The 25584-nt window shown below is 40.3% G+C and overlaps 1 protein-coding gene across 1 annotated transcript; it reads left to right on the forward strand.

Annotated features, from left to right (window-relative positions):
- The first annotated feature begins 310 nt into the window (after positions 1-310).
- On the forward strand, positions 311-25311 carry WTAP (Wilms tumor 1 associated protein). The gene is made up of 8 exons (XM_004673955.2): positions 311-371; positions 5688-5725; positions 8473-8528; positions 10994-11052; positions 13095-13222; positions 17707-17885; positions 23027-23181; positions 24050-25311. The coding sequence occupies exons 2-8, from the start codon at positions 5696-5698 to the stop codon at positions 24631-24633; spliced, it is 1191 nt and encodes a 396-aa protein (XP_004674012.1). The 5' UTR covers positions 311-371; positions 5688-5695; the 3' UTR covers positions 24634-25311.
- The last annotated feature ends 273 nt before the right edge of the window (positions 25312-25584 follow it).

Consider the following 25584-nt stretch of genomic DNA (forward strand, 5'->3'; position numbering starts at 1 on the left):
GCAAGGGGCAGGCTCTAGCGAGCTGCCCCGGGGTGCCCGGGAGGCTGGCGGTCTCGCCGGGGCGCTTGCGAGGCTGTGTTAGGTGGTCTCGCTTAGCCGGGTTTGTGGTGGAAAAGCCCCGGTGCCGGCTCTGAGCAAGCCGGTGGCTCCCGGAGGACTGTTAACGCCGAAACAGCCGAGGTGCCACCGCAGGTCGCAGTCGCCGGAGTCCGCCGCGCTTCCTGCTCCTGCTCGGCTCGTTCTGCCGCTGAGGGAGGAAGCAGCCACCGGTCAGTCGCGGCAGGTCCTGCCTTGTTGTGACTTAAGCTTCGCCCTTCTGCAAAGAAAGACGTGGTGCAGAAATCAAACCCACTAACTGGAGACAGCAGCAGGTGCGACAGTCTGTCGAGACGGCTAGATGTTGTTTGCGCCTGTCATTCGGCAGCATGGGATCGGCGCGGTGGGAGAGACCGCATTCCACAGGGTGGCGCGGGATAGGTTGAGCGGTGGCTGCTTCTTGAGTGCTTCAGGTCTTAGCTCTCTTTAAAGTAGATTAAGTGATCAGGATATTCGTTCACTCTATGGTGGAACGTAGGAAATCTCCCAAAGAGCTGACGTAGTAAAAATGAGTTTTACTTAGCACATCTGATTTGTAAAATTTTCTAATACCTACATTTTCCAATTCATTTTATGTCGTTTGCTTAAAACATTGTTAACGGTCAGAATTAAGGTATATGTGGTTCTGAAAATCTGTAGCTCTATGATGTGGAGCACGTTCTGTACAGCAGTTGCATTTTTCAAACTCCTTACGGCTTGTAGGAATATAGGCTAGAATGCCCTCGAAAATGTTTGTCACCGTCACGTTAATATAATTGCATATCGCTCTTGAAAAGGATTTTATGCTGGTGGGTCCTTTAGCAAAACAAAATCTAGCTAGATAGTATTTGGCGTTATTCCTTTTATTTTTTAAGTTACCTTGGTTTTCTGCCTGGAAGTGTTTCCTATTACTGTGTTCATGAGAGAAAAACTTCAGGATTCCCGTAACTGTCCCATTGCATGTCAAGGTGCTGAATCAGATTACAGTGCAATGCAGTGGGATGTAACAATACATGTTCTTCACCCTTGAACATGTAGTTGATGGAATCCACTTTAATCTTCTTGAAGGCACATTAGTTTTCTTTTGCATTGTTAGTTTCTTATTTGAAAGTCCTTTGTATATCCTTTTTATGGCATTTAAGGCACTGAGGTTTGCAGGGCCCTGTCCAGCAGGTAGAATTGATAAATCCTCACTTTGCTGATTAGAGGCTCTCACTTGATGACACCCTATCATGGCTGATACAGAGTCACAAGAAGGTATTTTCCCCAGTTCCTAATTAGTACTCTTTCTACTCTACTAAGACTTAAGTCAGATTGTTATTTATTTTTAGCAAGGTATGAACTTTCTTACCAAGTTGCATTGGGTGCTTGCCTTTGTTAGAACTGAGTTGCATAACCTAGGATCATAATACCAAGAGCCAGGGGAAGTACTGGGATCTGGGATGCGCGGCACTCAGCCAACAAAAACCGAACTCCATCAAAAGCAATAGGTGGTGGCTCTGACATTCTAAGCTCAAGAGCTCTGTTGTCTTGAATTCTCCAAGTGAATAACTGAAATTGTTACATAATTTTAAAACTTCTAATAATTTTAAATCTGATTTTTAAAAGTAGCTAAACTGGCCAAATAGGAATTTTTTTTTTTTTGTTCCTTCTGTTTGTCTGCATTCTCTACAGTCTCTACATTTAATCATTTATTGATGTAGTGAAAAATTATCCACCACCAGTTACTAACTTTTGAGAGGCATTGAATTTGGGGTCCTAACACCCTCTTCCCTCCCCTCCCCAGGTAACTAATAGCTGCTTTAGCCTAAGCTAACCACTTGATGACTGACTCATTCATTTTCATTGTCTGGAAAATGGGGGCTAACTTTGACTTTGAAAAGTTGTGGTTATTAAATAAATGAGTCATTAATATACTTTTTTTCCTTAGAGATTCAGGATTCAACTTCACTTGACTCCAAATGATTTCAGTCTGTTTTTGTGATATAAAATATGTTGTCCTAAGAACTTGGAATATTCATTGTTTTTATGAACCTAGAGTTGACTTGACATAGCTGTTCTTGTTCATTTTGCTTTTTAAAAAAATTGCTTTGGGAGCCTCCCTGGTGGTACAAGAAGTTAAGTCTCAGCTCTTTCAAGCTTTCTTCAGCCACTGAAGCACAGGTTCAACCCCCCAGCCAGGGAGTGACCTACATGGCGCAGCAGACCTCTCCTGTCTCACCTGCTGCCCCCCTTACCAATGTACTTCATAGTTCTGCTTGTTCTGCTTCCCACTGTCTCTGGTGAATTCCCCCTACCTCTGGCCTGTACCACAGTTATATGCATACATAAATAAATGTTTTTTAAAAAATTACTTTGGTGAAGGATAAATTTCGTTACATACTCTCACAATGTAAAAGTCAAAACTGAGAAACAGGTTCTGTGTTGGCACTTAAATTTTAAGCCTGTCCTAATTTCTGTTTCCAGGCTGCATTTCAATCTGTCATGGACTCTCAAGGAAAGGTTGTCTTTTCATCAGCTAAGGATGAGGGAGGATTTTCTTTTCTAAATGCTTTGAATCTGAAATTAGGTCTCCGACGTGTGGAGTAGCCTGTGGACACATGAAGCACATTGTACCTAATCTCTTTTTATCCCTCACTTCTGTCACAAATTTAGGAGCTTTTTAAAATAGATCTACCTTCTAAGCAGTGTGTAGTTTACCATCACTTTTTTTTTTTCCCATATAAAAACTGGGGCACAGGCCAGAAGTGCAGGGGTTGAGATGATTCACCAGAGACAAGTGGGGAGCAGAACAGGTGGATTTACTGAAATACATTGCTGAGGAGAGCAGCAGATAAGACAGGAGAAGTGTTCTGTGCCATATGTGGGTCAACTCCTTGGCCAGGGATTGATCTCTGGCCAGAGTGATCTTGATAGCCTGACACTTAAACCGTATGCCAGCAGGGAAGGCCCCCGCCATCACTTTTTGGTAGTGTATATTTTATTTATGCATACAGAACTGGGGTACAGGCCAGAGGTACAAGGGGGTGAGAGCATTCACAAGAGACAGGGGGGAGCAGAACAGGCAGATTGACTAAAATCCACTGCTGAGGGAAGCAGTGGGGAGACAGGAGAGGTCTGCTGTGCCCTGTGAGTCAGCTCCCCGCCTGGGGATCAAACTCATGCACAGTGACTGGCAATAGCTTGATAACCCTGGGACTTTGACTTCTGGGCCACCAGGGAGGCCTGATAAAAATCTTAAGTTAGCTTGTATCCTTGTTAAATTTGAGTGTTAGGAAGCAACAAATGTTTTCAGGGTAGGAACTCCTCAGATCGCATATTGTTACTCTGTGCTTTTAAAAACACTACTGGGGCCCTCCCTGGTGGGGAATCCCAATGGGTAAAAGCATAGCATTAGGAAGCCAGCTGCAGCGGCTTCTCAGCCACTTACTTAGGCATGAGTTCCATCCCTAGCCAAGGACGTGACCCACATGGTGCAGCAGACCTCTCCTGTCTTGCCCGCTGCTCCCCTCAGTAGTGTAATTTTTTCCATCTGCCTGTTCTGCTCCCACTCTGTGGTGAATCCTCTCACTGCTCCTGCACCTCTGGCCTGTACCTCAATTTTAGTGTGCATAAAATTTTTTTTTAAGATTTATTCATACAAAACTGGGGTACAGGCCAGAGGCTCAGGGGTGGTGAGAAGATTCACCAGAGACAGAGTGGGGAGCAGAACAGGCAGATCAACAAAGTACACTGCTGAGGGGAGCAGCAGGGCGGGTCAGGAGAGGTCTGCCGTGCCCTGTGGGTCACCTTTGGGGCCAGGGATCAAACTTGTGCTGAAGTGGCTTTAGCTTCTTAGTGCTGTGCTTTAACCTGTTGCGCCATCAGGGAGAGCTCAATTTTTTTTTTAATTTATTATAATAGTTTATTTTTATATTGTTTGTGCCTTTTTCCATCTCAGTTGTAATCCCTGTAGACTTTTCCATCACCAGTTCACCTGTGTGCCATCACCATAGTCCTGTGCACTACCCCCCATTATTTTTTTAAAGACTTATTTATGCTTACAGAATTGGGGTACAGAGGTGCAGAGGTGGTGAGAGGGTTCACCAGAGACAGAGTAGGGAGCAGAACAGGCAGATTGACAAAGTAAACTGCTGAGGGGAGCAGTGGCCAGGTAAGAGGAGGTCTGCCACGCCATGTATGTCAACTCCCTGGCTAGGGATCGAACTTGTGCAGCAGTGGCTTTGGAGGGCTTCATAATGCAGTGCTTTTAACCCATTGTGCCACCAGGGAGAGCCCCGCCCCACCCCAACCCCCCCCCCTTTTTATCCCATTCCCCACTTCACCCCCGTAAAATGTGTCTGGTATATAGTTGTTCATTATTATTTTTTTCCCCTGGTCCTTTATGCTTCTGCTATGAGTGAAACCATCCAGTATTTTTCTTAATTTCACTAAGCATGATCCCTTCCAGCTCCATCCATGTTAAATGAGTATCTTTTTTGATTGCTGAATAATACTCCATTGTGTATTTTGATCCATTCATATACTTTTGGGCATTTGGGCTGCTTCCATGTCTTTCCAGTTGTAAATAAAGCGGCAGTAAACATGGGGTATCTTTTGAATCAGTGTTTTTGTGTCTTTTGGGTAGGAGTGGGATTGCTGGGTCATAGGGAAGCTCCATGTTGAGCAGTTTGAAGAACCTCCAAACAGTTTTCCATAGTGGTTGTACTAGTTTGCATTTCCCACCAGCAGTGCAGGAGAGTTCCTTTTTCTCCACATCCTCACCAACATTTGTTGTTGGTAGTTGTTTGAAGATGTGCCATTCTCACTGGGGTGAGGTGGTATCTCATTGTGGCTTTACTTTGCATCTCCCTTATTATGAGTGATGTTGAACATTTTTTCATATGCTTGTTTGCCATCTGCATTAAATCTTTAAAAAAAAAATAAAAGCAGTACTCAGAACTCTGTTTCAGTATCTTAGTGCTCATAGAAGTTTCATGCCAAATGACTGTTTGTTACATATGTAGTTACATTTTCCTATTATGTACATTTTTTTTTGTATTTGAAGTCATGTTGCTAAAAGATTTTTTGACTTTATTGTGTGAATTTTTTTTTAATTACTCTTGGTATTCACTGTTAAAAGCAGCATAATAAGTTTCAAATAAATAGCTCTCATTTTGTTAACCTGTCTTTTGCAACAGATTAGGTGGCTCTTATATAAAATTTTATGATGGAACACATAATTTTTATCTCATTTGCAATACACACTGTGACATGAAATTAAGAGTAGGAATATATTCATTAAGGTATAAGTGTGTATTTCAGATACAAGCATTTTGCAGTAGTGGATTATTACTATAATGGTAGAATCTTATCTTAGTATAACAACATACCTATAAAAAGAAAGGTCTAGCAACTGATACTCTATAAGATCTTAACAAAGGAGAAACTGGAGTATGTGGAAATCTGTATTACAATCTGTAAATCTAAAACAAAAGATTTCTTTAAAAATAAGGGTAATGGTGTTGTGGCTATTACTGAGTTCAGTAATAAATTGGTTTGATAAAGCCATTATTTTTTTCTTATATTAGTTGGGAGAAAATCAATTGAACCTCTTTACCCTTTTTTTCTAGGATTCAAGATGACCAACGAGGAACCTCTTCCCAAAAAGGTAAGTATTCCCGTGGGGATTACAGTTGAGATGGGAAAAAAAAATGTACAAAATGATGTAAAAATAAACTGTTATTTAAAAAAATCTTAAAAAAAAAGTATTTTCAGCAGTTTGGTAAGGGGTAATTCAGGAACTATCTGTATTTGCTTATTGTTTGCACCCTTAATTTTTAAGAATAGTAGTTTTGTGAGTGTGTACTGTGCTAGACTTTGTATCTTATATGCAGTCTGTTTTTAGAGTATAATTGGTTTCTCCGTATTCCACTATTTGCCTCTGTTATACAGGTATTTCCAGCAACATAACTACAAATAATGTCAAAATAAATTACAAATACTTGTAAATTACTTTTTTTCTAGATTATATTCCCTTCATTGTGATATAAAATCACAACTTTTTTTTTTTTTTTTTTTTTTAGATTTACTTATTTATGCATACAAGAACTGGGGTATAAGTCAAAGGTGTGGGGTGAGAGGAGTCACCGGACACTGAGTAGAGAGAGCAGAACAGGTGGATTGATCCAAACACACTGCTGAGGGAGCAGTGGGTGGGAAAGGAGAGGTCTGCTGTGCCTTGTGGGTCACCTCCCCTGGGGGAGGGAGGGAGATCAAATTTGTTCTATGGTGAGCTGATGGTTTCATAGTGTTGAGCTTTAAACCTTTGCCCCACCAGGGAGGCCCAGTTCTTAGATACTTTTTACTCTAAAGTTTTCTTTTGTAGTCTCAATTTTCCCTTTCTACATCTTCCCACACACATGCACACTCCCTGCATTAATTCAGCTTAGTCACTATTACACAGAAATACAAAAAGGGGCACTGGTGGCGGAACCAGTTCCATCTCCAGCCCCAGAGGTGACCACATGGCACAGCAGACCTCTCCTGACTTCCCTCAGCAGTGTACTTCATTGATCTGCCTGTTCTGTTCCCCACTCTGTCTCTGGTGAATCCTCTCACCCCCTGCATCTCTGGCCTGTACCCCAGTTCTGTATGCATAAATAAATAAATCTTTTTTTTAAAAAATAACAAAGGACTACAAAAGAAATAACATCATTTCTAAGAGAATTTGTAGTCATCCAGGAAAGTGGAGTACATGTGTACTAACCAGTAAAAATTTCTGCAGTGGCTGAGGATAACTTAGGGCTGCAATTTAACCCCTGTGCCATCAGGGAGGGCCCTGAAAATTACTTTGAATACATTTAAGTATAATTTCCTCCTTATGTTTTATAATAGAACTTGGCACTAAATTGAAACAGTTACAAGGAAAAAATTCAAGTAGCATAAGGAAAACTAATGAAGTTTTAATTTTATACTAATAAAGGAGCAGTATTTCACCTTTATAGTCTTAACTTGTTACAAGAATAACACTTACTGTTTTGCAGTTTACTGAACAGTTTTTTACCTAGCTGGAATAATATGCCCTTTTTTTTTGTTTGTTTGTTTTTAAGATTTATTTATTTGTGCATACAGAATTGGGGTCCAGGCCAGAGGCTCAGGGGCAGTGAGAGGCTTCACCAGAGACAGAGTGGGTAACAGAACAGGCAGATGGATGAAGCACACTGTTTAGGGGAGCAGCGGGTGGGTCAGGAGAGGTCTGCCACGCCATGTGGTCATCTCCAGGGCAGGCGGGAATCGAACTCATGCGGAAGCGGATTTAGATTCTCAGTGCTCTGCTGTAACCCGCTGCACCACCAGGGAGGGCCCAATATGCCTGTTTTTCTAAAAACAATTTTTTATTTAGGAATAGTTATGGATCCATAGAAAGTTCTATGCATTCTTCACTCAGTCTCCTTCAGTGTTATAATGTTGCATAACTCTCAGCGTCTTGTATAACAGTATAACCAAGGACTTGACATTAGTACAATCCACAGGCTTTCCCAGATTTTACAGGTGGTATGTGCAGTGTGTGTGAATAGATTGCTCTGTGCAGTTTTACCACCTGAAGCTTTCTCTAACCATCACCATAACCAGAGTGATTAACTGAACCATCCCCACCATGAGCCTCCCCCATACTGCCCCTGGATAGCCACACCCATGTCCTCTCCATCCATTCTAATCCTTGGCAATCACTAATCTGGCTTTACTTCTGTAGTTATGGGAATTAATTACCACTAATTTGTAGTTAGCCATTCTAATGTTATGGAGTAGTAGCACATTGGTGTGTTAATTTACATTTACGTCCATGATAAAGGTAACAACTTTTTTAAACTACTACCAATAACTTAAGATTTAAAAAATAATAATGCTGAGCCTTTTCAGTCTCACTCAGCCTGAGATGTTTTGTTGTATCTCGATACAGAGCTACTTTTTTTTTTTTTTTAAGATTTATTTTATTGATACACTTGAGACCTGGGGTGTAGGTTAGAGGTGTGGAGTGTATTCATCAGAGGCAGTGGAGAGCAGAACAGGCAGGTCTGCTGAAATATACTGCTGAGGGGAGCAGTGGGTAAGACAGGAGAGGTCTTTTGTGCCTTGTGGATCAAGCTCCCTGGCCATGGCTCAAATTCAATGTCAGTGTCGCAGTGGCTGGCAGTAGCTTGATAGCACTGAGACTTTAACCCCAGTGCCACCATGGAGGCCCAAGATCTGTTTTGGGGGCTTTGTTTGTTTTCAGTAATAAGAGGATTCCAAATAAAAACTAGCAAACTGTGATTCTGTCTTAACTAAAGCTACAAAGAACATGAGTGCCAGAAATACTTAATATTTAAGCTTTTTAGGAGGAGAACTCATTTGTCTTTTAATTCTTCTCCATAGGTTCGACTGAGTGAAACAGACTTCAAAGTCATGGCACGAGATGAATTAATTCTAAGGTAAAGTGTTCTTTCATCAAAAATAAAAGACTTCTGTAAAACATACTGTGAGTCTGACAGACATGTTTGTCTTTATGTCAGATATGTTTTAATGTTAACCATATCCTGAAATCGTTTAATGTGCTTTTTGAACATACTTCCCCTGGCCTGGCTCCATTGTGTGAATATAGAGGGATGCATGACACTACAGAACAAATTCACTCGTGGCGGTAAACTTACATCTAGTCTTAATCAGCAATCTGAGTTTATTTTTAACATGCAGAGCATTTTTGTTTGTCCATAAATGGTCTTCAAAAACAGATTGTCAAGTATAACACTATAGTATTTGAATGTGAGGAATCAAAATATAACCATACATTTCAAATTAAGAAAATGAGCATTTTTCAGGGCATCATTTGCAAGGTCATTAAACTTGTCTAGAAGTTTCTTTATTTGAAGATCTAGGTAATAAATTTCAGCAGGCAGCTAGCAGCCCTTCTGCCCACCTGAGCCTGTACAAGGACTTGACTTCACTGATCTCTACCCTTTGCAAAGGGACAAAGACAGCTCTCTTCCCCAGGCCAGTCGCCTGGGACTACACAGACCTCTCTTGGAGCAGACTTCTCTCTCTTGGAGCAACTCTTTCTGCCCCCTGTGTCTATGCAGATGTCCTTTATTCTCTCTCTCTCTCTTTTAATCTCTTCTGGATATAAAAAAATAATTCAGTGGGGGGAGCATAAAGCAGACACAGGTCCTTCTGTTTGCTGGAGTCAATGACACTATACTGTGGATGCTTTTATTGTTTATTTTATGCATACAGGCCAGAGGTGCTGGGGATGAGAGAATTCACCAGAGAGTGGGGAGCAGAATAGGCAGACTGACTGAAATATACTGAGGGGAGCAGTAGTGAGACAGGAGAGGACTGATTTATTTAGCTGGCCTGTATTTTTCTGCCATCTCAGTATAGATGTTCTTGATTGAAGTTAAGTTTTTCTCTTTCTAAAATACATGGTTCTTATGTAACCTTTGCAAAACATTTTTATTCATACCAAAAATTGAATGAAAGTCCTATGTATGTTCTAAGTTGTAGTGCTCATTTTAATAAGAATGTGTTTGACTAAATTGTCATCTTTGTATAGGTAGATTAGCTTGGTGTTAAGAGCTTTAAAGCAAATTTTGATTAGTTTTAACAGAAGGGTAGATTGAAAGCATAATGAAGCAGCATAGTGACATTTGGGGCAGGTTCTTGCCATTAGCAGTTTTTAGTCATAAAACTGGAGAAAGTTTTGTTTTTCATCTACAATAATTGCTAAGAGCAGTTAATTAGGTTTATATTTTCAGGGTAGAAGAACTTAAAGAATACTCCCCTGATACTTTGATCGCATATGGTATTTATGGGAATTGTTTGCTAGAGATGGTTAAAAATATAATCTTGCTAAATCTTATATTGTTTCCCTTTCTTTACATGCAAAAGTGCTATTTATTATTTTGAGATATCCAGTGATACTCACAAGGGCCAAGATGAGAACCCTCAGGCCCATATGATTAAGCACATTTCTTAACGTCTGTAAATGAGGTTTCTATTTAGCTTCTATACTCCAGGCATCACTATCAGTGATATAAAGTCCACTCTGGTGTGTGATCTGACCCAGGAGATCACACTTAATAAAGTTTCAGTAGAGATCACTTTTCTGTGTATTTTCTTCTAGCTCCTATAAGTTACGAGGGATAATGAAATAACTAATGTACTATTGGTTAAAATAGAGGTATAATCAATCTCAAAGTGGAAGCGACCCTAAAAATTCCCCACCAGAGAATGCAGGCTAGTACAACCACTATGGAAAACTGTTTGGAGGTTTCTCAAAATGGAGCTTTCATAGGACCCAGCAATCCCACTCCACACAAAAACACTGATTCAAAAAGACACCTGCACCCCCATGTTTATTGCTGCTTTATTTACAATAGGAAAGACATGGAATCAACCCAAATACCCAAAAGTAGATGACTGGATTAAAAAGATATGGTGCATGTATACAATGGAATATTACTCAGCAATCAGAAAAGATGAAACATGCCTTTTGCAGCAACATGGATGGAGCTAGAAGGGATCGTACTTAGTGAAATAAGCCAGAAAGAAAAAGAAAAATACTGGATGGTTTCACTCATAGCAGGAGTATAAAGAACCAGGGGAGAAAATAATAATAATAATAATAATAATGAACAAATATATACCAGAGATATTTGGGGGAGGGTGGAATGTGCAGGTTTGTGGTGATGGCACACAGGTGATTTGGTAATGGGATGCCCACAGGGATTACAACTGAGATGGAAAAATTCATAAAATGATGTAAAAATAAACATTTTTAAAAATTCTCATCAGAATTTTTAGTGTTAAATTTATGAGTTTATGAATGTGGTTTTTCTGATATATTTAATGAAAGCAATTTCAGTGTAACAACTAATATATAAATATATTTTTGTACTAGATGGAAACAGTATGAAGCATACGTGCAAGCTTTGGAGGGCAAGTACACAGATCTTAACTGTAAGTTTGAGTTCTGACTACCAAATGAATATCTCCTTTTACATTGCTTTTAAGATTGATTTATTTATGAATACAAGAGCTGGGGTGTGGGCCCAAGGTGCAGGGGTGAAAAGATTCGCTAGGACAGAGTGGGGAGCAGAACAGGTAGATCTACTGAAATCCACTGCTGAGAAAAGCATTAGGGAGACAGGAGAGGTCTCCTGCACCATGTGGTCACTCCCCTGGCCAGGGATTGAACTTGTGCTGCAGTGGCTGTGGATAGTAATGACTATGTCCAGGCACTAGTGCTCAGAAATAGATCTAAGATATATATGTCATCTGTTCTAAGTCATTGGGGGAAATGGACATGCAATCATATAGCAGTTTCTTTTTTCTTTTTTTTTTTTTAAGATTTGGTCACAGAGAACTGGGGTACAGGCCAGAGGCACAGGGGTGGTGAGAAAATTTACCAGACACAGAATGGGAAGCAGGACGGGCCGACTGACAAAGCATACTGCTGGGGGGGCAGTGGGCGAGACAGGAGAGTTTTGCTGCACGCTGTGGGTCACCTCTGGGTCCAGGGATCAAACTCACACTAGAGGGGCTGTGGCTTTCTTGCAGTGCTGTGCTTTGACCTACTGTGCCACCAGTATATATAATCATATAATGGTGTGACTTAAGCAGATTTATATGTAAGATTCTATACTTGAATGGGGAATTCAGAGCTACTTGAAACTTTTCTCAATCTGTCCTTTGTTCCTTTTACAGAGGAACTTGAACTGAATAACGCATATATTACCAGTCTACAACGGGGAGGGGTGCATCCAGCAATACATTTGAGAGCTTAAATTCTTACATGTTTCTCAAAATCCATTAAAAATAACACTGACGGTGGCCCTCCCTGGTGGCGCAGCGGGTTAAAGCACAGCACTGAGAATCTAAAGCCGCTTCCGCATGAGTTCGATTCCCGCCTGCCCCGGAGGTGACCACATGGCGTGGCAGACCTCTCCTGACCCGCCCGCTGCTCCCCTCAGCAGTGTACTTCGTCGATCTGCCTGTTCTGCTCCCCACTCTGTCTCTGGTGAATCCTCTCACCCTCCGCATCTCTGGCCTGTACCCCAGTTCTGTATGAATAAATAAATAAATCTTAAAAAAAAAAAAAAATAACACTGACGGGCTCTCCCTGGTGGCGCAGCGGGTTAAAGCACAGCACTGAGAAGCTAAAGCCACTTCCGCATGAGTTTGGTTCCCGCCTGCCCTGGAGGAGATCCACATGGCGCGGCAGACCTCTCCTGACCCGCCTGCTGCTCCCCTCAGCAGTGTACTTCGTCGATCTGCCTGTTCTGCTCCCTACTGTTCCTGGTGAATCCTCTCACCCTCTGTATCTCTGGCCTGTACCCCAGTTCTGTATGAATAAATAAATTTTAAAAAATAATAATAACATTGACAGGGCCCTCCCTGGTGACGCAGCAGGTTAGGATGCAGCACTGCAAGCTAGCCGCAGCCACTTCAGTGCAATTTGACCCCCAGCCCTGGAGGTGACCCACATGGTGCCACAGACCTCTCCTGATCTGCCTGTTCTGCTCCCTCACCACCCCTGCACCTCTGGCCTGTACCCCAGTTTTGTTGTTTAAAAAAGAAAGTAGTTAAGTTACAAAGTTCAAACAGAAACTTAAAGATTTTTTTAATGAAGTACTTTATTTATTTGCATATAAGAACTGGGGTATAGGCCAGAGATGCAGAGTATGAGAGAATTCATTGGAGAAACAGTGGGGAGCAGAACAGGTAGATCTACTGAAACACTGCTGAGGGGAGCAGCTCGTTAGATAGGAGAGGTCTGCTGTGCCATATATGTTAGCTTCTTGGTAAGGGATCAGATTCAGGCCACAGAGGTGATAGCACTGAGACTTAACCCCTTAAGTCACCAGGGATGCCCCCAGAAACTCAGATCTTTATGAAATTTTTTATTCTGCTTTTTGTTATCCTTGACAAAGGCAACCAGTGTTTGGTTCAGTTTAATCTTGAAATTATATTTTGTGTTTCGCATTTATTTTTCTTACCAGCTAATGATGTAACTGGCCTGAGGGAATCTGAAGAAAAACTGAAGCAACAACAGCAAGAGTCTGCACGCAGGGAAAACATACTTGTAATGCGACTAGCAACAAAGGAGCAAGAGATGCAAGAGTGCACTGTAAGTGTTTGCCGTTTTCCGTCTTTCTGGTAAATTGGTGGGGGGTTTTTTGGTGGGTTTTGTTTTTGTTTTTTAAATTCACATAAGAGTGTCGATGTAGGCCAGAGGTGCAGGGGGTGAGAGGATTCACCAGAGACCAGAGTGTGGGGCAGGGTGTAGTTTGATGAAATCCACTGCTGAGGGGAAAAGTAGGTGGGACAGGAGAGGTCTGCCTCGTGGCCTGCTCCCTGGCTGGGGATCAAACTCATCCTGCAGACAGCCTCATAAGGTGCTGTGCTTTAACCCATTGTGCCCCCAGGGAGGGCCTGCATTTAAAATATTTTTGCATATGGCTACAAAGTCAAAAGTTTTAAGATAATCTCTGAAATGTCCATGGTTTATAAGATTATAATTGATTCCAGGTAACCTTTTAGTGGCTTTAGAGCTAGGTTATTGGGAACATTTACTATTTATTGCTTCTTTGCCTGAAAAAGCTTTCTGGTTGGTTTTTCCTGCGTTCTCTTTATCCCTCTTTGCATAAAACTAAGTTTTGGTACCAGCAACTTTTTATTTCCTCATTGAAAATTGTTTATTAATATTTAACATACATAACATTTAAATTTTTGTATGCATGTTTTTTAATAATATAGTAGTTTATTTCTACATCATTTTGTGTCTTTTTCCATCTCAGTTGTCATCCCCTTGGGCTTCCCATCACCAAATCACCCTTGTGCCATTCAGTGCACTCCCCCCACCCCACCATTTTTGATTGCGCTCCCCACTCCACCCCCTTAAAATTTCTCTGGTATATAGCTGTTCATTATTATTACTGTTTTCTCCCCTGGTCCTTTATACTCCTGCTCTGAGTGAAATCATCCAGTATTTTTCCTTTTCTTTGTGGCTTATTTCACTAAGCACGATCCCTTCGAGCTCCATACATGTTGACCAGCAACTATTTTTTTTTTTTTTTTACTTACTTATGAACACAAAAACTGGGGTACAGGCCAGACATGTGGGAGGTGAGAGGCTTCACCAGAGACAGAGTTGGGAGTAGAACGGGAGGAACCACAGAAATACAATGCAGAGGGGAGCAGTGGGTGAGTCAGGAGATGTCTCCCATGCCATGTGGGCCATCTCCCTGGCCAGGGATTATACTCATGGAACTTGTGCTGCAGGGCTGGGGACAGCTTCATAGTGCTACTTTAACCCATTGTGCCACCGGGGGCGTGGGGGGGGCAGTTTAAATTTTGCCTTGTCTGCATCGATCTGCAATCTAGTGATACTTGATCATATTTGTTAGTTAAACATAGACTCGTTTTTATGCTGTCTTTAGTAGTCCATTCCTTGTTGTGTTTGTGTATAGAAGACAATAGTGTCAGCTCTCACCCTGTTGTATCTGAAACACTCTTCGGTTCTTATGTGAAATCTCCATTCATTGGGTGCCTGTTTATTAAAACCTAGTGTGAGTCAGTATTCTGGGCCCTGTAGGGACTCATTCCAGTTTGTTATCTCACCACTTCTTTAGAACTAAGGCATGATACTTTTGTTTCCATGCATAGGTTGGTCCACATTTTCACCAGTTTTTATTCCTTCACTTTTTCAAAATGAGTTTTTCATATTTGCTAGGGAAAAGAGGAGCATCTTATTTTCTCTGCCTTCTCATTAGTTAGTTCTCATTTTTATTAGTTTATTCTTTACTACCACTTATTCTTCAAGGTTGCTAGTAAATGTTTTCTTACTCATGCCTTTGCTTTCTGTATTTCATTTACTGGCATTTTCATGTTTGGCTTTTTTTTTTTTTTTTAAACCTGTGGACAGTTGATTAGAAGACTCCACCTAACAGTTTGAATGCAGATCCTTTCTATGTACACCCACCCTGCCACTCCAGAAAGTTTTTCTACTCTGCTGATTTTCCTAACAAATGGGACTAGCCTCCACTTCTCAAGTGCCTACTTTCAAACCTAATTCTCTGTTCCTTGTTCTGATAGTCATAATTGTGGATTTTCTCACTCATGAGTGAGCTGTAGGAGTCATTGTTTGCATGGCACTGTTCTGAATGCTTATACATGCAGAAGGTGAGTCTTGTCTTCAGGGTGCTAGTACCTTGTAGATAGCTGTGGTGGTTGATGCCTGCGCTGGTAATCTCACACCACCAGTGAGTTTTGAATTCTTTCTCTCGTTCAGCTTGAACTGTTCTAGCTCAGGAACTTCTTATCACTTGCCTAAGCAGTATAGCTGTCAAGTCTCCTCTGTGATGTTCACCTGTCATCTATACTGGTAGTTTTTATTATTTCATGCCTGTTCTTTGTGTTTTTTTTTGTTTTGTTTTGTTTCCCTTAAGGTTTATTTGTGCATCCAAGAACTGGGGTGTAGGGCAGGGTGAGAGGATCAGGACAGAGTGGGGAGCATAACAGGCAGTTTGACTGAAATACATTGCTGAGGAGAGAAGTGGGGAGACAAGAGAGGTCTGCTGCACCATGTGGGTCAGCTCTCTGGCCAGAGGTTGAACTTGTGCTGTGGTGGCTGCCAGTTGCTTCACTCTGCTGAGACTTGACCCATTGCACCCCCAGAGAGTCCCTTATGCCTGTTCTTTGCTCATGCCTTTGGTGATATTCCATCACCCCTGTTTCTTCTTGGTCTAGGTTATTTCAACTTGAACCTACAATTTCCAGTCACTTTTTTTTTTTTTAACCTTTCACCACCCCCGCACCCTGGCCTGTACCCTCCAGTCACATTTTTAATAGTTCTTTGTATAGGCCAATTGTATAACCTGCTGTTCATTCTTTCATTTAGAATACAGTGTAAGATGTTGCAGATAGGGCAGCTGGAGGGAAAAAAACACACACAAGGAAAGGGCTTTGTAGCCGATGAGGGCAGTTCACATTGTAAAACTGCAGTAGTTCAACTGTACTAGCTTTGGAGAAGCATTGTCTTCACTAGTGTTGGGGTATGTGGTACATACCATTTGATATGCCTCCCCTGTTAAAAGTGTCTTAGTAACTGGTATTATAGTGAATAAGCAGTTTTACTTTTTTAAGAGGAATTACTTTTTTAAAGTCTCCCTAAATAGAAACTCCCTGTGCAAAGTAAAAATCCTATTGCTTTTTCAGGACTCAGTGATTAAATGTTTCCTATTTATGTTAGAAATGAGCTGCTTATGAAATGTTGAGTTCTCATTACATTTGCGTATGCAGCAAGATCTTGATACAGTTTAAAAGTTGATAACTGGATTTTATTATGCTAGTAGTAGTAGCAGGGAGTCAAGGTTTCATACGTAAGAAGAAAGGTTCTGGAATGGCGGGAAAGTTGTAGGCTGGAAGTCAGGAGACTGAGAGAATTCTTCATTTTTGGTATTGTGTCCTTGGACAGTTAACTAAACTATAAATTTTATGATCCAGATTTACTCAAAAGGGGAAAAAATGAGCATACACTTTATTTTGGCTTAAGGTGCTATTTGTAAATTTGTAGTGTCCGCTTGTGTGAATAATATCAGTAACATGTTTAAATTCAAAAATGCAAATGTGTTTTTAATTATAATCTTGTGCCTGATATATTTTTAGAGGACTTGTGCATAGAATAATTTTGCTAGGTGCAAATTTGAGTTAGTAAACTAAACACCTCTGTAGCATGTTTTTATCATTAGTATTTTGAACTTAGCTTTTTTTGCTTCCCCAGTGGGTATCAACTTTTTTTTTTTAAAGATTTATTTATTTGTTCATACAGAACTGGGGTACAGGCCAGAGGCTCAGGGGCGGCGAGAGGCTTCACCCGAGACAGAGGGGGAGCAGAACAGGCAGCTCGACGAAGTACACTGCTGAGGGGAGCAGCAGGCGGGTCAGGAGAGGTCTGCCGTGCTCTGTGGATCTCCTCTGGGGCAGGCGGGGATCGAACTCATGCGGAAGTGGCTTTAGCTTCTCAGTGCTGTGCTTTAACCTGCTGCGCCACCAGGGAGGGCCGTTTATCAACATTTTTAGTAAATAAATTTTTTTCAAAGATTCCACATATGGAAATATAATCAAATGACTTTAATTCCTACAGGGATAATCTTAGTTGTTTTTTGTTTTTTTAATTAAGATTGATTTATTCACAAAGAACCTGGGTACAGCTCAGAAGAGCAGGGGTGGTGAGAGGACTCACCAGAGACAGTGGGGAGCAAAACAAGCAGATGAACTGAGATACACTGCTGAGGGGAGCAGGACAGGAGAGGTCTGCTGCTCTATGTGGGTCACCTCTGGGACCAGGGTTCGAACTTGCACTGAAGCAGCTGTGACCAGCTTACAGTGCTGCGTTTCCCACTGTGCTGCATTTCCCACTGTGCCGCGTTTCCCACTGTGCCACCAGGGAGGGTCCTAAATAGTTTTTAGTTTGTACTTTTCCCTAGGATGGGGGTGGGGGCACTTAATTAACAAGTTGATAAATTAAGGGAGCAAAGGGATTTTGCCCCACCTTTTTCTCATGGGTGATTCCTTTGATTTGGAAGTAATTGTTTCTTTTGCTCTGCACAGACTCAAATCCAGTACCTCAAGCAAGTCCAACAGCCCAGTGTCGCCCAACTGAGATCAACAATGGTAGACCCAGCCATCAATTTGTTTTTCCTAAAAATGAAAGGTGAACTGGAACAGACTAAAGACAAACTGGAACAAGCCCAAAATGAACTGAGTGCCTGGAAGTTTACGCCTGATAGGTAAACAAATCATACTCCCCAGTCAAGACTTCCCTCACAGTCCCACTACGAGAAAACTGTGGTGGGACAGCCAAGTACTCGTTTCCACACCAAGACTCAGACTTTTTGAGCCAAAAAAAACCACATTCTTATACTGTCCAGCTTGTAATGGTTAATGTAAAACTTACCAGGTGAACCTTGTGTTTCAGCTTTTTTCTCTTACCCCTCCCCTTGCTTCAGAGGTCTGATGGCGTCGGACTATTCCGAAGAAGTGGCCACCTCCGAAAATTTCCCTTCTAGAACATGTAGACACTTGAGAAATGTTTGAAGAAAATAGAGGGGGAAACAGAAGTCTTAAGTCTGTGGCACACTGTGTCTTCAGACAGTTTGGAGGAATGAAAACCTAGAGATTTAAAATCATGAATTGAACATGTAAAATTCCAGTAAAATGTAAAAATGGAATATGCATCGCTCTTAACCTTGAGCATAGTGACTTAGAGACACTGTATATCAGTTTTGCCAATAAGACTGTGGACTTCGTGATTGTTGTTTAACTTCTGGGTCAAAACTCTAATGAGGTGAATTTTGCCTTTAAAGGTTTATTTGCTAAGAACCAACTCAATAGTTATAAGAGAATCAAATAATAGATGTCAGTACACATAGTTCATATACTTCACCATTTCTTCTGGGGCTCTATATTACCGAGCCTTAAGTCAGTGTGGTTTTAATCAATGGTTTATTCTTTGAATGGTCGCTAATCCTGTAGATGTGCTTGCTGAGGACTGTACAAACATGAAGGTGTGGTATCAACAAGGTTTCAACTTTGTGAAGCGTTATATCAACATTCATCTCACAACCAGATTGTATAAGGATGTTGGCTGTGATGGGACTCACTGCACTGATTTTTTTTTTAGTAGTGAAACTTGCTAAATCCCCATTCCACTCAACAGGCACATGTTCCAAGAGAATTGTCGTTGATTTCATGGGGGAATGTGGTCCTTCATTGTATTTGGCCTTTTGTATTGCACTCCTGATATTAAATTAAATGTGCCTTGAAATAGTTGGTTTCCCCCCTCCCCCCCGGTTTGGGTTTTGTTTTTGTTTTTACGTTCAAGGAATACTATGTTGGTTTTGTTGTACTTTTAAAACATTTTGATTGGGGGGGGCTATGGAGAGCAGATTTATTTTGGGGAAATTTGATGTGCTCTTCAAGCAAAGGGAAAGGCTCTGTCTCTTTTTTTTTAAAGACTACTTTTTTCCAGCTGGCATAAAAGACAAAGAGACTTGACACTTGTTACTTTTTGACACTTTGTCCCAAGATAATGCAGTAGAAGTTTATGTGGGACAGCTTCACAGGGTGCCAGCCAGAAGATTGGGGAAATAATGTACTGGAGCTGTGGGCTGGCCTCAGTGAGACATTTTGTGAATTGAAGACAAAGCTGTAGTGATCATTTCTAGAAAATTCATTTGATCATTTAGATAAATGAGGCATTTTCTTCATGCTTCCATCCAGTCCTGGAGGTGAATTTTTTCGTCAGATCATTCTGTATGTCACCAATTCGAATATTCACTTGGTGACAATGGAGTCTAAGATGAGTGGAAGATAAAGTTCCAGATTGTCCCAACGGTTAAGTGCAGTTTTAACAAGGGTGACTTAAGTTCTGTTAATCATTCAAATCAATTGTAAGTATCTTGTATGTTTGTGCTTTAGGGAACTGATTGTGGGGCAGAGGGTGGGTTGAACCAGAAGTGGCTTGTGTGACATTCAAAAAAATCTGCTCTTAAAAGTCTCACAACTTGTGAGGGTTGGTGGGTAAGTAAATAATCAATTTTGTTTAAACTTAGGTTATTGTGCCCAAATTAGTAAGACTTTGTATATATTTTGAGGGTACCATTTAAGGTCACAGTAGAAATGGCCAAAGAATTTTTAGTAGGTCAAGAAATAATTCTGTAATAAATACTGAAATATGTACTCAAGTTTTGCTAGAATTCTTTGCTGCCTGATAATGTTTTTGGGATCTATGGGTTTTTCTTAATCATTGTCAATTTTTTTTCCAAAAAATTAAAACAGAAAAGAAAATGGAGATGAGAAAGAGTCACTCCTGGATATGATCTTGCCTTCCTCATTCAGGCGCAGTAACCATTGTTAAATTTCTTGGCTAGCAGGATAATTCATATGCGTGTAGTCATTTTTTTATATCTTGGTTTGGGTTTTTTAAATGTGATCATTATATAATGAGGTGATTTATAGCTTTACCCTCTTTATCCGTGGGCACTTTTTAATACTTAATATAACTTCATTTTTTAATGGTTATAAAATGTTTCCAATGTATTAGTCATAATTTATTTTCAGATCCTATAAATGGATTTTTGTTCCATAAAAATCAGCCTTAAACAGTATATCAGTACTATAATACATCATTAATTTGAAAGAACTATTGCTCAGCCAGTATGGCTTGAAATGACTTAGAATGGGTTGTGTTCCCTTTTTTGGAGGAGGTTATTTTTCCCACTTTTCCTATTCTGTTTTAATGTTGAAGAAAGAGTCCCAGAATTATCTTGTTTAGTTTACTTCATACATGGGACACTATTTCAAACTGTTCAGAAAGATAATTTTTAAGTATTTTGACAATTTTCAGTTGGCACTTAATTACCAAGTAGTTATACATCCCCACATAGCCTGTCTCCCTTCCCCTGATAACAAAGCAGCAGTGTATGGTGCCTGTTCTTTTTTCTAATAGCCCTTTCTTGAACTATTTCCTGTGTACATATTTATGGATTATTTGATTTTAGGAATGGGTCAGGGCTGTTTTTTGTTTTGTTTTTTAATTTAAACTTATTCCAAAGACAGTTACTTGAATTTATTTTTTTTCTGGTGATGTGATTATTACAATTTTGCATGTCTTAGTAAAACAACATGAATGTTTAAAGAACTACAGTTTTATCAAGATGTTTCAACAGTTACTAATTTTAGAAGTGATAGGATTATTTGAGTGTGTTATGATTGAATCATATGATTATATTTTATGTGAGGTTGTCAGATCGCTAATGTGTTGATTTTATAGTTAACTGTTTTTTCTGATCTTTGTTAAATTCATGTAAAGAGATTTTTCAGATTAGTTGGAAAACACTGGTGCTTTATACCATTCAAGAAAACCAAAATTAGGTACGGTGCATAGGCTGTGAAATGAGAGGAATGTCACTGTCTTTGATAGTGGTGCCTATTTCATAATTCCTCATTTAATTTCTAAACTCAATTCAGTTGAAGCCTGAAGGTACTGATGGAAGCCTGAAGGCACTGCCTACAATGGCAGTGAACAAGGGAGCAACAGTTGTCAGCTGAAAACTAAAGTTGCTATATAAGAAATAAAATCCTTATCTGTGCTTGCTTTCCCCCAGGTTCCTTTGGTACCACAGATTTATGGAGGAAAACAAATTATAAATTTCTGCTTAAAAAATTGAGAATGAGTTTACAAAGTGGTCCATTTAAAAAAATTTTAGGGCACCTCTCTGGTGGTGTAGCGGATTAAAGTGCAGCACTGCAAAGCTTGTGGCAGTGTTTCAGTGTGAGTTTGATCCCCTTCCTGGGAGGTGACCCACATAGCACGGCAGATCTCTTCGTGTCTCCTGCTTCTCCCCTCAGCAGTGTATTTCAACGTTCTGCTCCCCACTGTCTCCTCATGCGTGTGCGTACGCACACACACAAACACACACACACACCCTCTCAGTACCCCAGTTCTATATGGATAAATAAATGAAATTTTAAAAAAAGTTTTAGGGCTTTATAGTGTCCAGATAGATGCATGCTGAATGTATTGGGCAAGGGAAAGTCCTTAATGACAAGAATGTTAAACTCCCTATCCAAGTCTGAAAGGTAACATCACAAGTATATTCTTAAGTCAGATCCTCTTAAAAGTAACCATTTCCATTACACCTGATGCTGAAGAAAAGACAAAGCTTTCTGACCAATTTCTTTTTATTACATTTAAATTATTGTGTGTGCACATGTAGATGTGATGGCACGATACACTAGCACTTGGTAAATTGCTTATAGTCTGACAGTCCTAATCTGGCAGATATTTGCATATTTGTATTATTTTGCTGAGTAACCTCAATCATTTTTGTGTCCTAAAGATAGTCTCATACCATGAGTAAGATCCTGTTTACATATTGGTGTTAATTTTTTTTTTTAAGTCCCAAATTGGGCCCTCCCTGATGGTGCAGCAAGTTGCAGTGCTACACTGCGAAGCTAAGTCAAGCCATATCGGCTTCAGTGCGAGTTTGATCCTCCCCCAGATGTGACCCACATGGCGCAGCAGGCTTCTCCTGTCTCGCCCGCTGCTCCCCTCAGCAGTGGACTTTGTCAGTCTGCCTGTTCTGCTTCCCACTATGTTTCTGGTGAATCCTCTCACCGCCCCTGCATCTCTGGCCTGTACCCCAGTTCTGTATGCTTAAATAAAAAAAAATCCTTAAAAAAAAAAAGTACCAGATTAAAAGACAGGTTTTTATATATATACACACATCTGTATACATATGTATGTATAATTTGCCTGCACACATTCACACATAAAGTTAAATGAGGAATTAATGAATAAAAGCAGTCTTTAGACTTTTTACGGCACTGAAAACAGTTAATATGTCTTATTTAAACTAGTAGACATTCTTGTGACAACTGCCTTTACAGAGGTATCCTTATTAAACATTTTTCTAGCAAGGATAAAGGGAATTATTGGTTGTCAATCAAGTATCTTAAAGAAGTGTACAGTTGTCTCTTATGCATTTATATTCCTAGAATCTTCCATAAAGTTAAGCACCTTAGTGTTTTGGTTAATATTGGTATATCTAAAGTATATGTTAATTAACTGGCTCATATCTAATTTCAAAAGATAAACTGGGGTGAAAATAGATTTCAGAATCATTGTAATAACACTAGAAAACTTCCATTTTGGTACTTTCGTTTAGGGTTTGTTTTTGCTGATGTATTGGCAGAATTCTGAAATGCAGAAGATGGGCCTGTTTCAGAAAAGGAGATGGTAATTATAGGGAGGTACCTACTGTGACATAGTTCTGTATGTGTTACATCTAACATTGTAATAATGCGAGCAAAGAAGGTTGTAAGAGTTTTGTTTTCATTTTGTGATGGATGACTTTTTCCTTTGCAGCCAAACAGGCAAAAAGTTAATGGCGAAGTGTCGAATGCTTATCCAGGAGAATCAAGAACTTGGAAGGCAGCTGTCCCAGGGACGTATTGCACAACTTGAAGCTGAGTTGGCTTTACAGAAGAAGTATAGTGAGGAGCTTAAAAGCAGTCAGGATGGTAAGGGGTCCTTTGAAAAGTTTGGTTGACTTTGCACTGGCTATAAAAAATACTGCCAGGCATGAATAGTATAGATTATATTCTGTACATGCATCCAACGCCATTTCATTATAGTGGCATTTTCTCACATGCTCCTAATGGTTTACTCATTTCATTTTTAGGTTTTGAGTGGGATTTGATTAAAGATAGAAAAGTTGTATTATTAAGGTATTACATGGGTCTGCAAAATTTATATTCAATTCCATTTAACCACTTTGTCCATGTAAGCCTTCAAGTATTTGGCTATTTCCAGTGGTCTAAAAATACATGTTTATACTTGCTATGTAATGTATGCAATCTAATACTTTTCTAAGACAAAAAGAACATAATTGTCAGCTGCAGCTTTCTTGGGGGTAAGTATAGTTACCGCAGTGCTATGTGGTGAGCCCTTCAAGAGAGAAGTTAGTAGTTAATAAGGAAATTTTTAAATTGAGAATTCATGTGTATGTATAAACAGTTTAATTACTAAGAAGATTATTTCAACTCTTAACCATTTGTAGACTTTGGTAATGGAAGATTTTGAAAGACTTCTTGCCACCTCTAGTGCCTTTTTAGGACTTAGTGGATGTGTTATTTTTATCAGTTTCAAAATGGGTTCTGTTTTTGTTCTTGGGTATATGGGAGTCCCTGGTTGCAACATATATAAGTCTTATCCCCCCAAACAACTTGTGACTATTTTAAAATTCCAAACAAAACTTCAAAATACCCTGTTGTGAATTTAGAGTTGTAAACATGTATTAACTGCCTGGCTTTGTTCCAGGCCCTAAGGAATATTTTTAAATACATTATAAAAGATAATAAAGTAGGTTTGACTCTTCCCTTTGCACAGAGCTGAATGACTTCATCATCCAACTGGACGAGGAAGTGGAGGGAATGCAGAGCACCATTCTCGTTCTTCAGCAGCAACTGAAGGAGACCCGCCAGCAGCTGGCGCAGTACCAGCAGCAGCAGTCTCAGGCCTCAGCCCCAAGCACCAGCAGGACTACACCTCCCGAGCCTGTAGGACAGGCGGAGGCCACAGGTAAAGACTGCAGTCGACTGGCCAACGGGCCAAGTAACGGCAGCTCCTCCCGGCAGAGGACGTCTGGGTCTGGATTTCACAGGGAGGGGGACAGCAACGAAGATGACTTTCCTCCTTCTCCAGGGAATGGTAATAAGGCCTCCAACAGCTCAGAGGAGAGAACTGGCAGAGGAGGTGTTAGTTACATAAACCAACTCAGTGCGGGGTATGAAAGTGTAGACTCTCCCACGGGCAGCGAAAACTCTCTCACACACCACTCAAATGACACAGACTCCAACCATGACCCTCAAGAGGAGAAGACAGTGAGTGGGAAAGGTAACCGAACTGCGGGTTCCCGCCACGTGCAGAATGGCTTGGACTCAGGTGTAAATGTACAGGGTTCAGTTTTGTAATATTTTTCCAGCAAATTTTTATACAGTGTCGTTTAATTTGGGAGAGGATACTGTCCAGCAAAGTACTGCATACTTTGTCACAATTTGCCTTTTTTGTGGGTGTGTGTGTTTCTGTCCCTCCCCCCTTTTTTCCTTTCTTTTTTTTTATTTTCTTTGCTTCAATACCTCTGCCACTTTGGGAATTATAACAGTTAATTACTTTGAATGTTGCTAAAAAGACATTTTGTGTAGGGTTGAGTTATTTTTATATGAGTTAATGTGAAGTTGTAAATGGAACTCCTTCCTCAAAGTATAACACAATGATGTCTGTGTAAATCTGTCTCTCGGCCTGTGCTGTGAGGGCATTCTCACTCATGCTGTTGTTACACTTCTGCACCATTCAGACTTGTTAGAGTAGATGTGAGGCTCTGACCGCCAAGTTTGCCCAGTACAGTAGTTTTATCACTAAAGTTGGACTTGTTGATGAGAGTCCTATAGTAGTTTCAGTGTTAGATGCAGTTTTTCCCACCATACATCTGTGCATTTTCTCTTTAGGTGACTGAATGTTTAAGAAATCTGTGTGCATAGTTACTCAGTTTTTATGAACTGTTGTATCCTGTTAATGCAAATTGCTCTGTGACTCCAGTATATCTTACCTGTACTGACCAAACCTAAATAAAGATTTTTATTGTTAACTCATGCATTTGTTGGTTTTTGTATGTGTGTTTAGAGTTGTCATTTATTCTCATTGAGCTGCTGAATTTCTGCCTATTCCTCAAAATGCCACAAAGGTGAAGAAGCTTAAGTCCATGCATCAGTTTTGATGGTGCACCTATTTTTTTTTAAAGTCAAGCCGTGTTTTGCAAAATAAACTTAGAGTACACTTCTTCCCCCAACCTGCAAAAATAGATGTTACCGTTTTTTTATAAAATTGATTTATTTATGCATACAAGAGCTGGGATGTAGCCAGAG

The sequence above is a fragment of the Condylura cristata genome, unplaced genomic scaffold, assembly GCF_000260355.1.
Source record: "Condylura cristata isolate star-nosed mole 26May11 unplaced genomic scaffold, ConCri1.0 scaffold00001, whole genome shotgun sequence".
Lineage (NCBI taxonomy): Eukaryota > Metazoa > Chordata > Mammalia > Eulipotyphla > Talpidae > Condylura > Condylura cristata.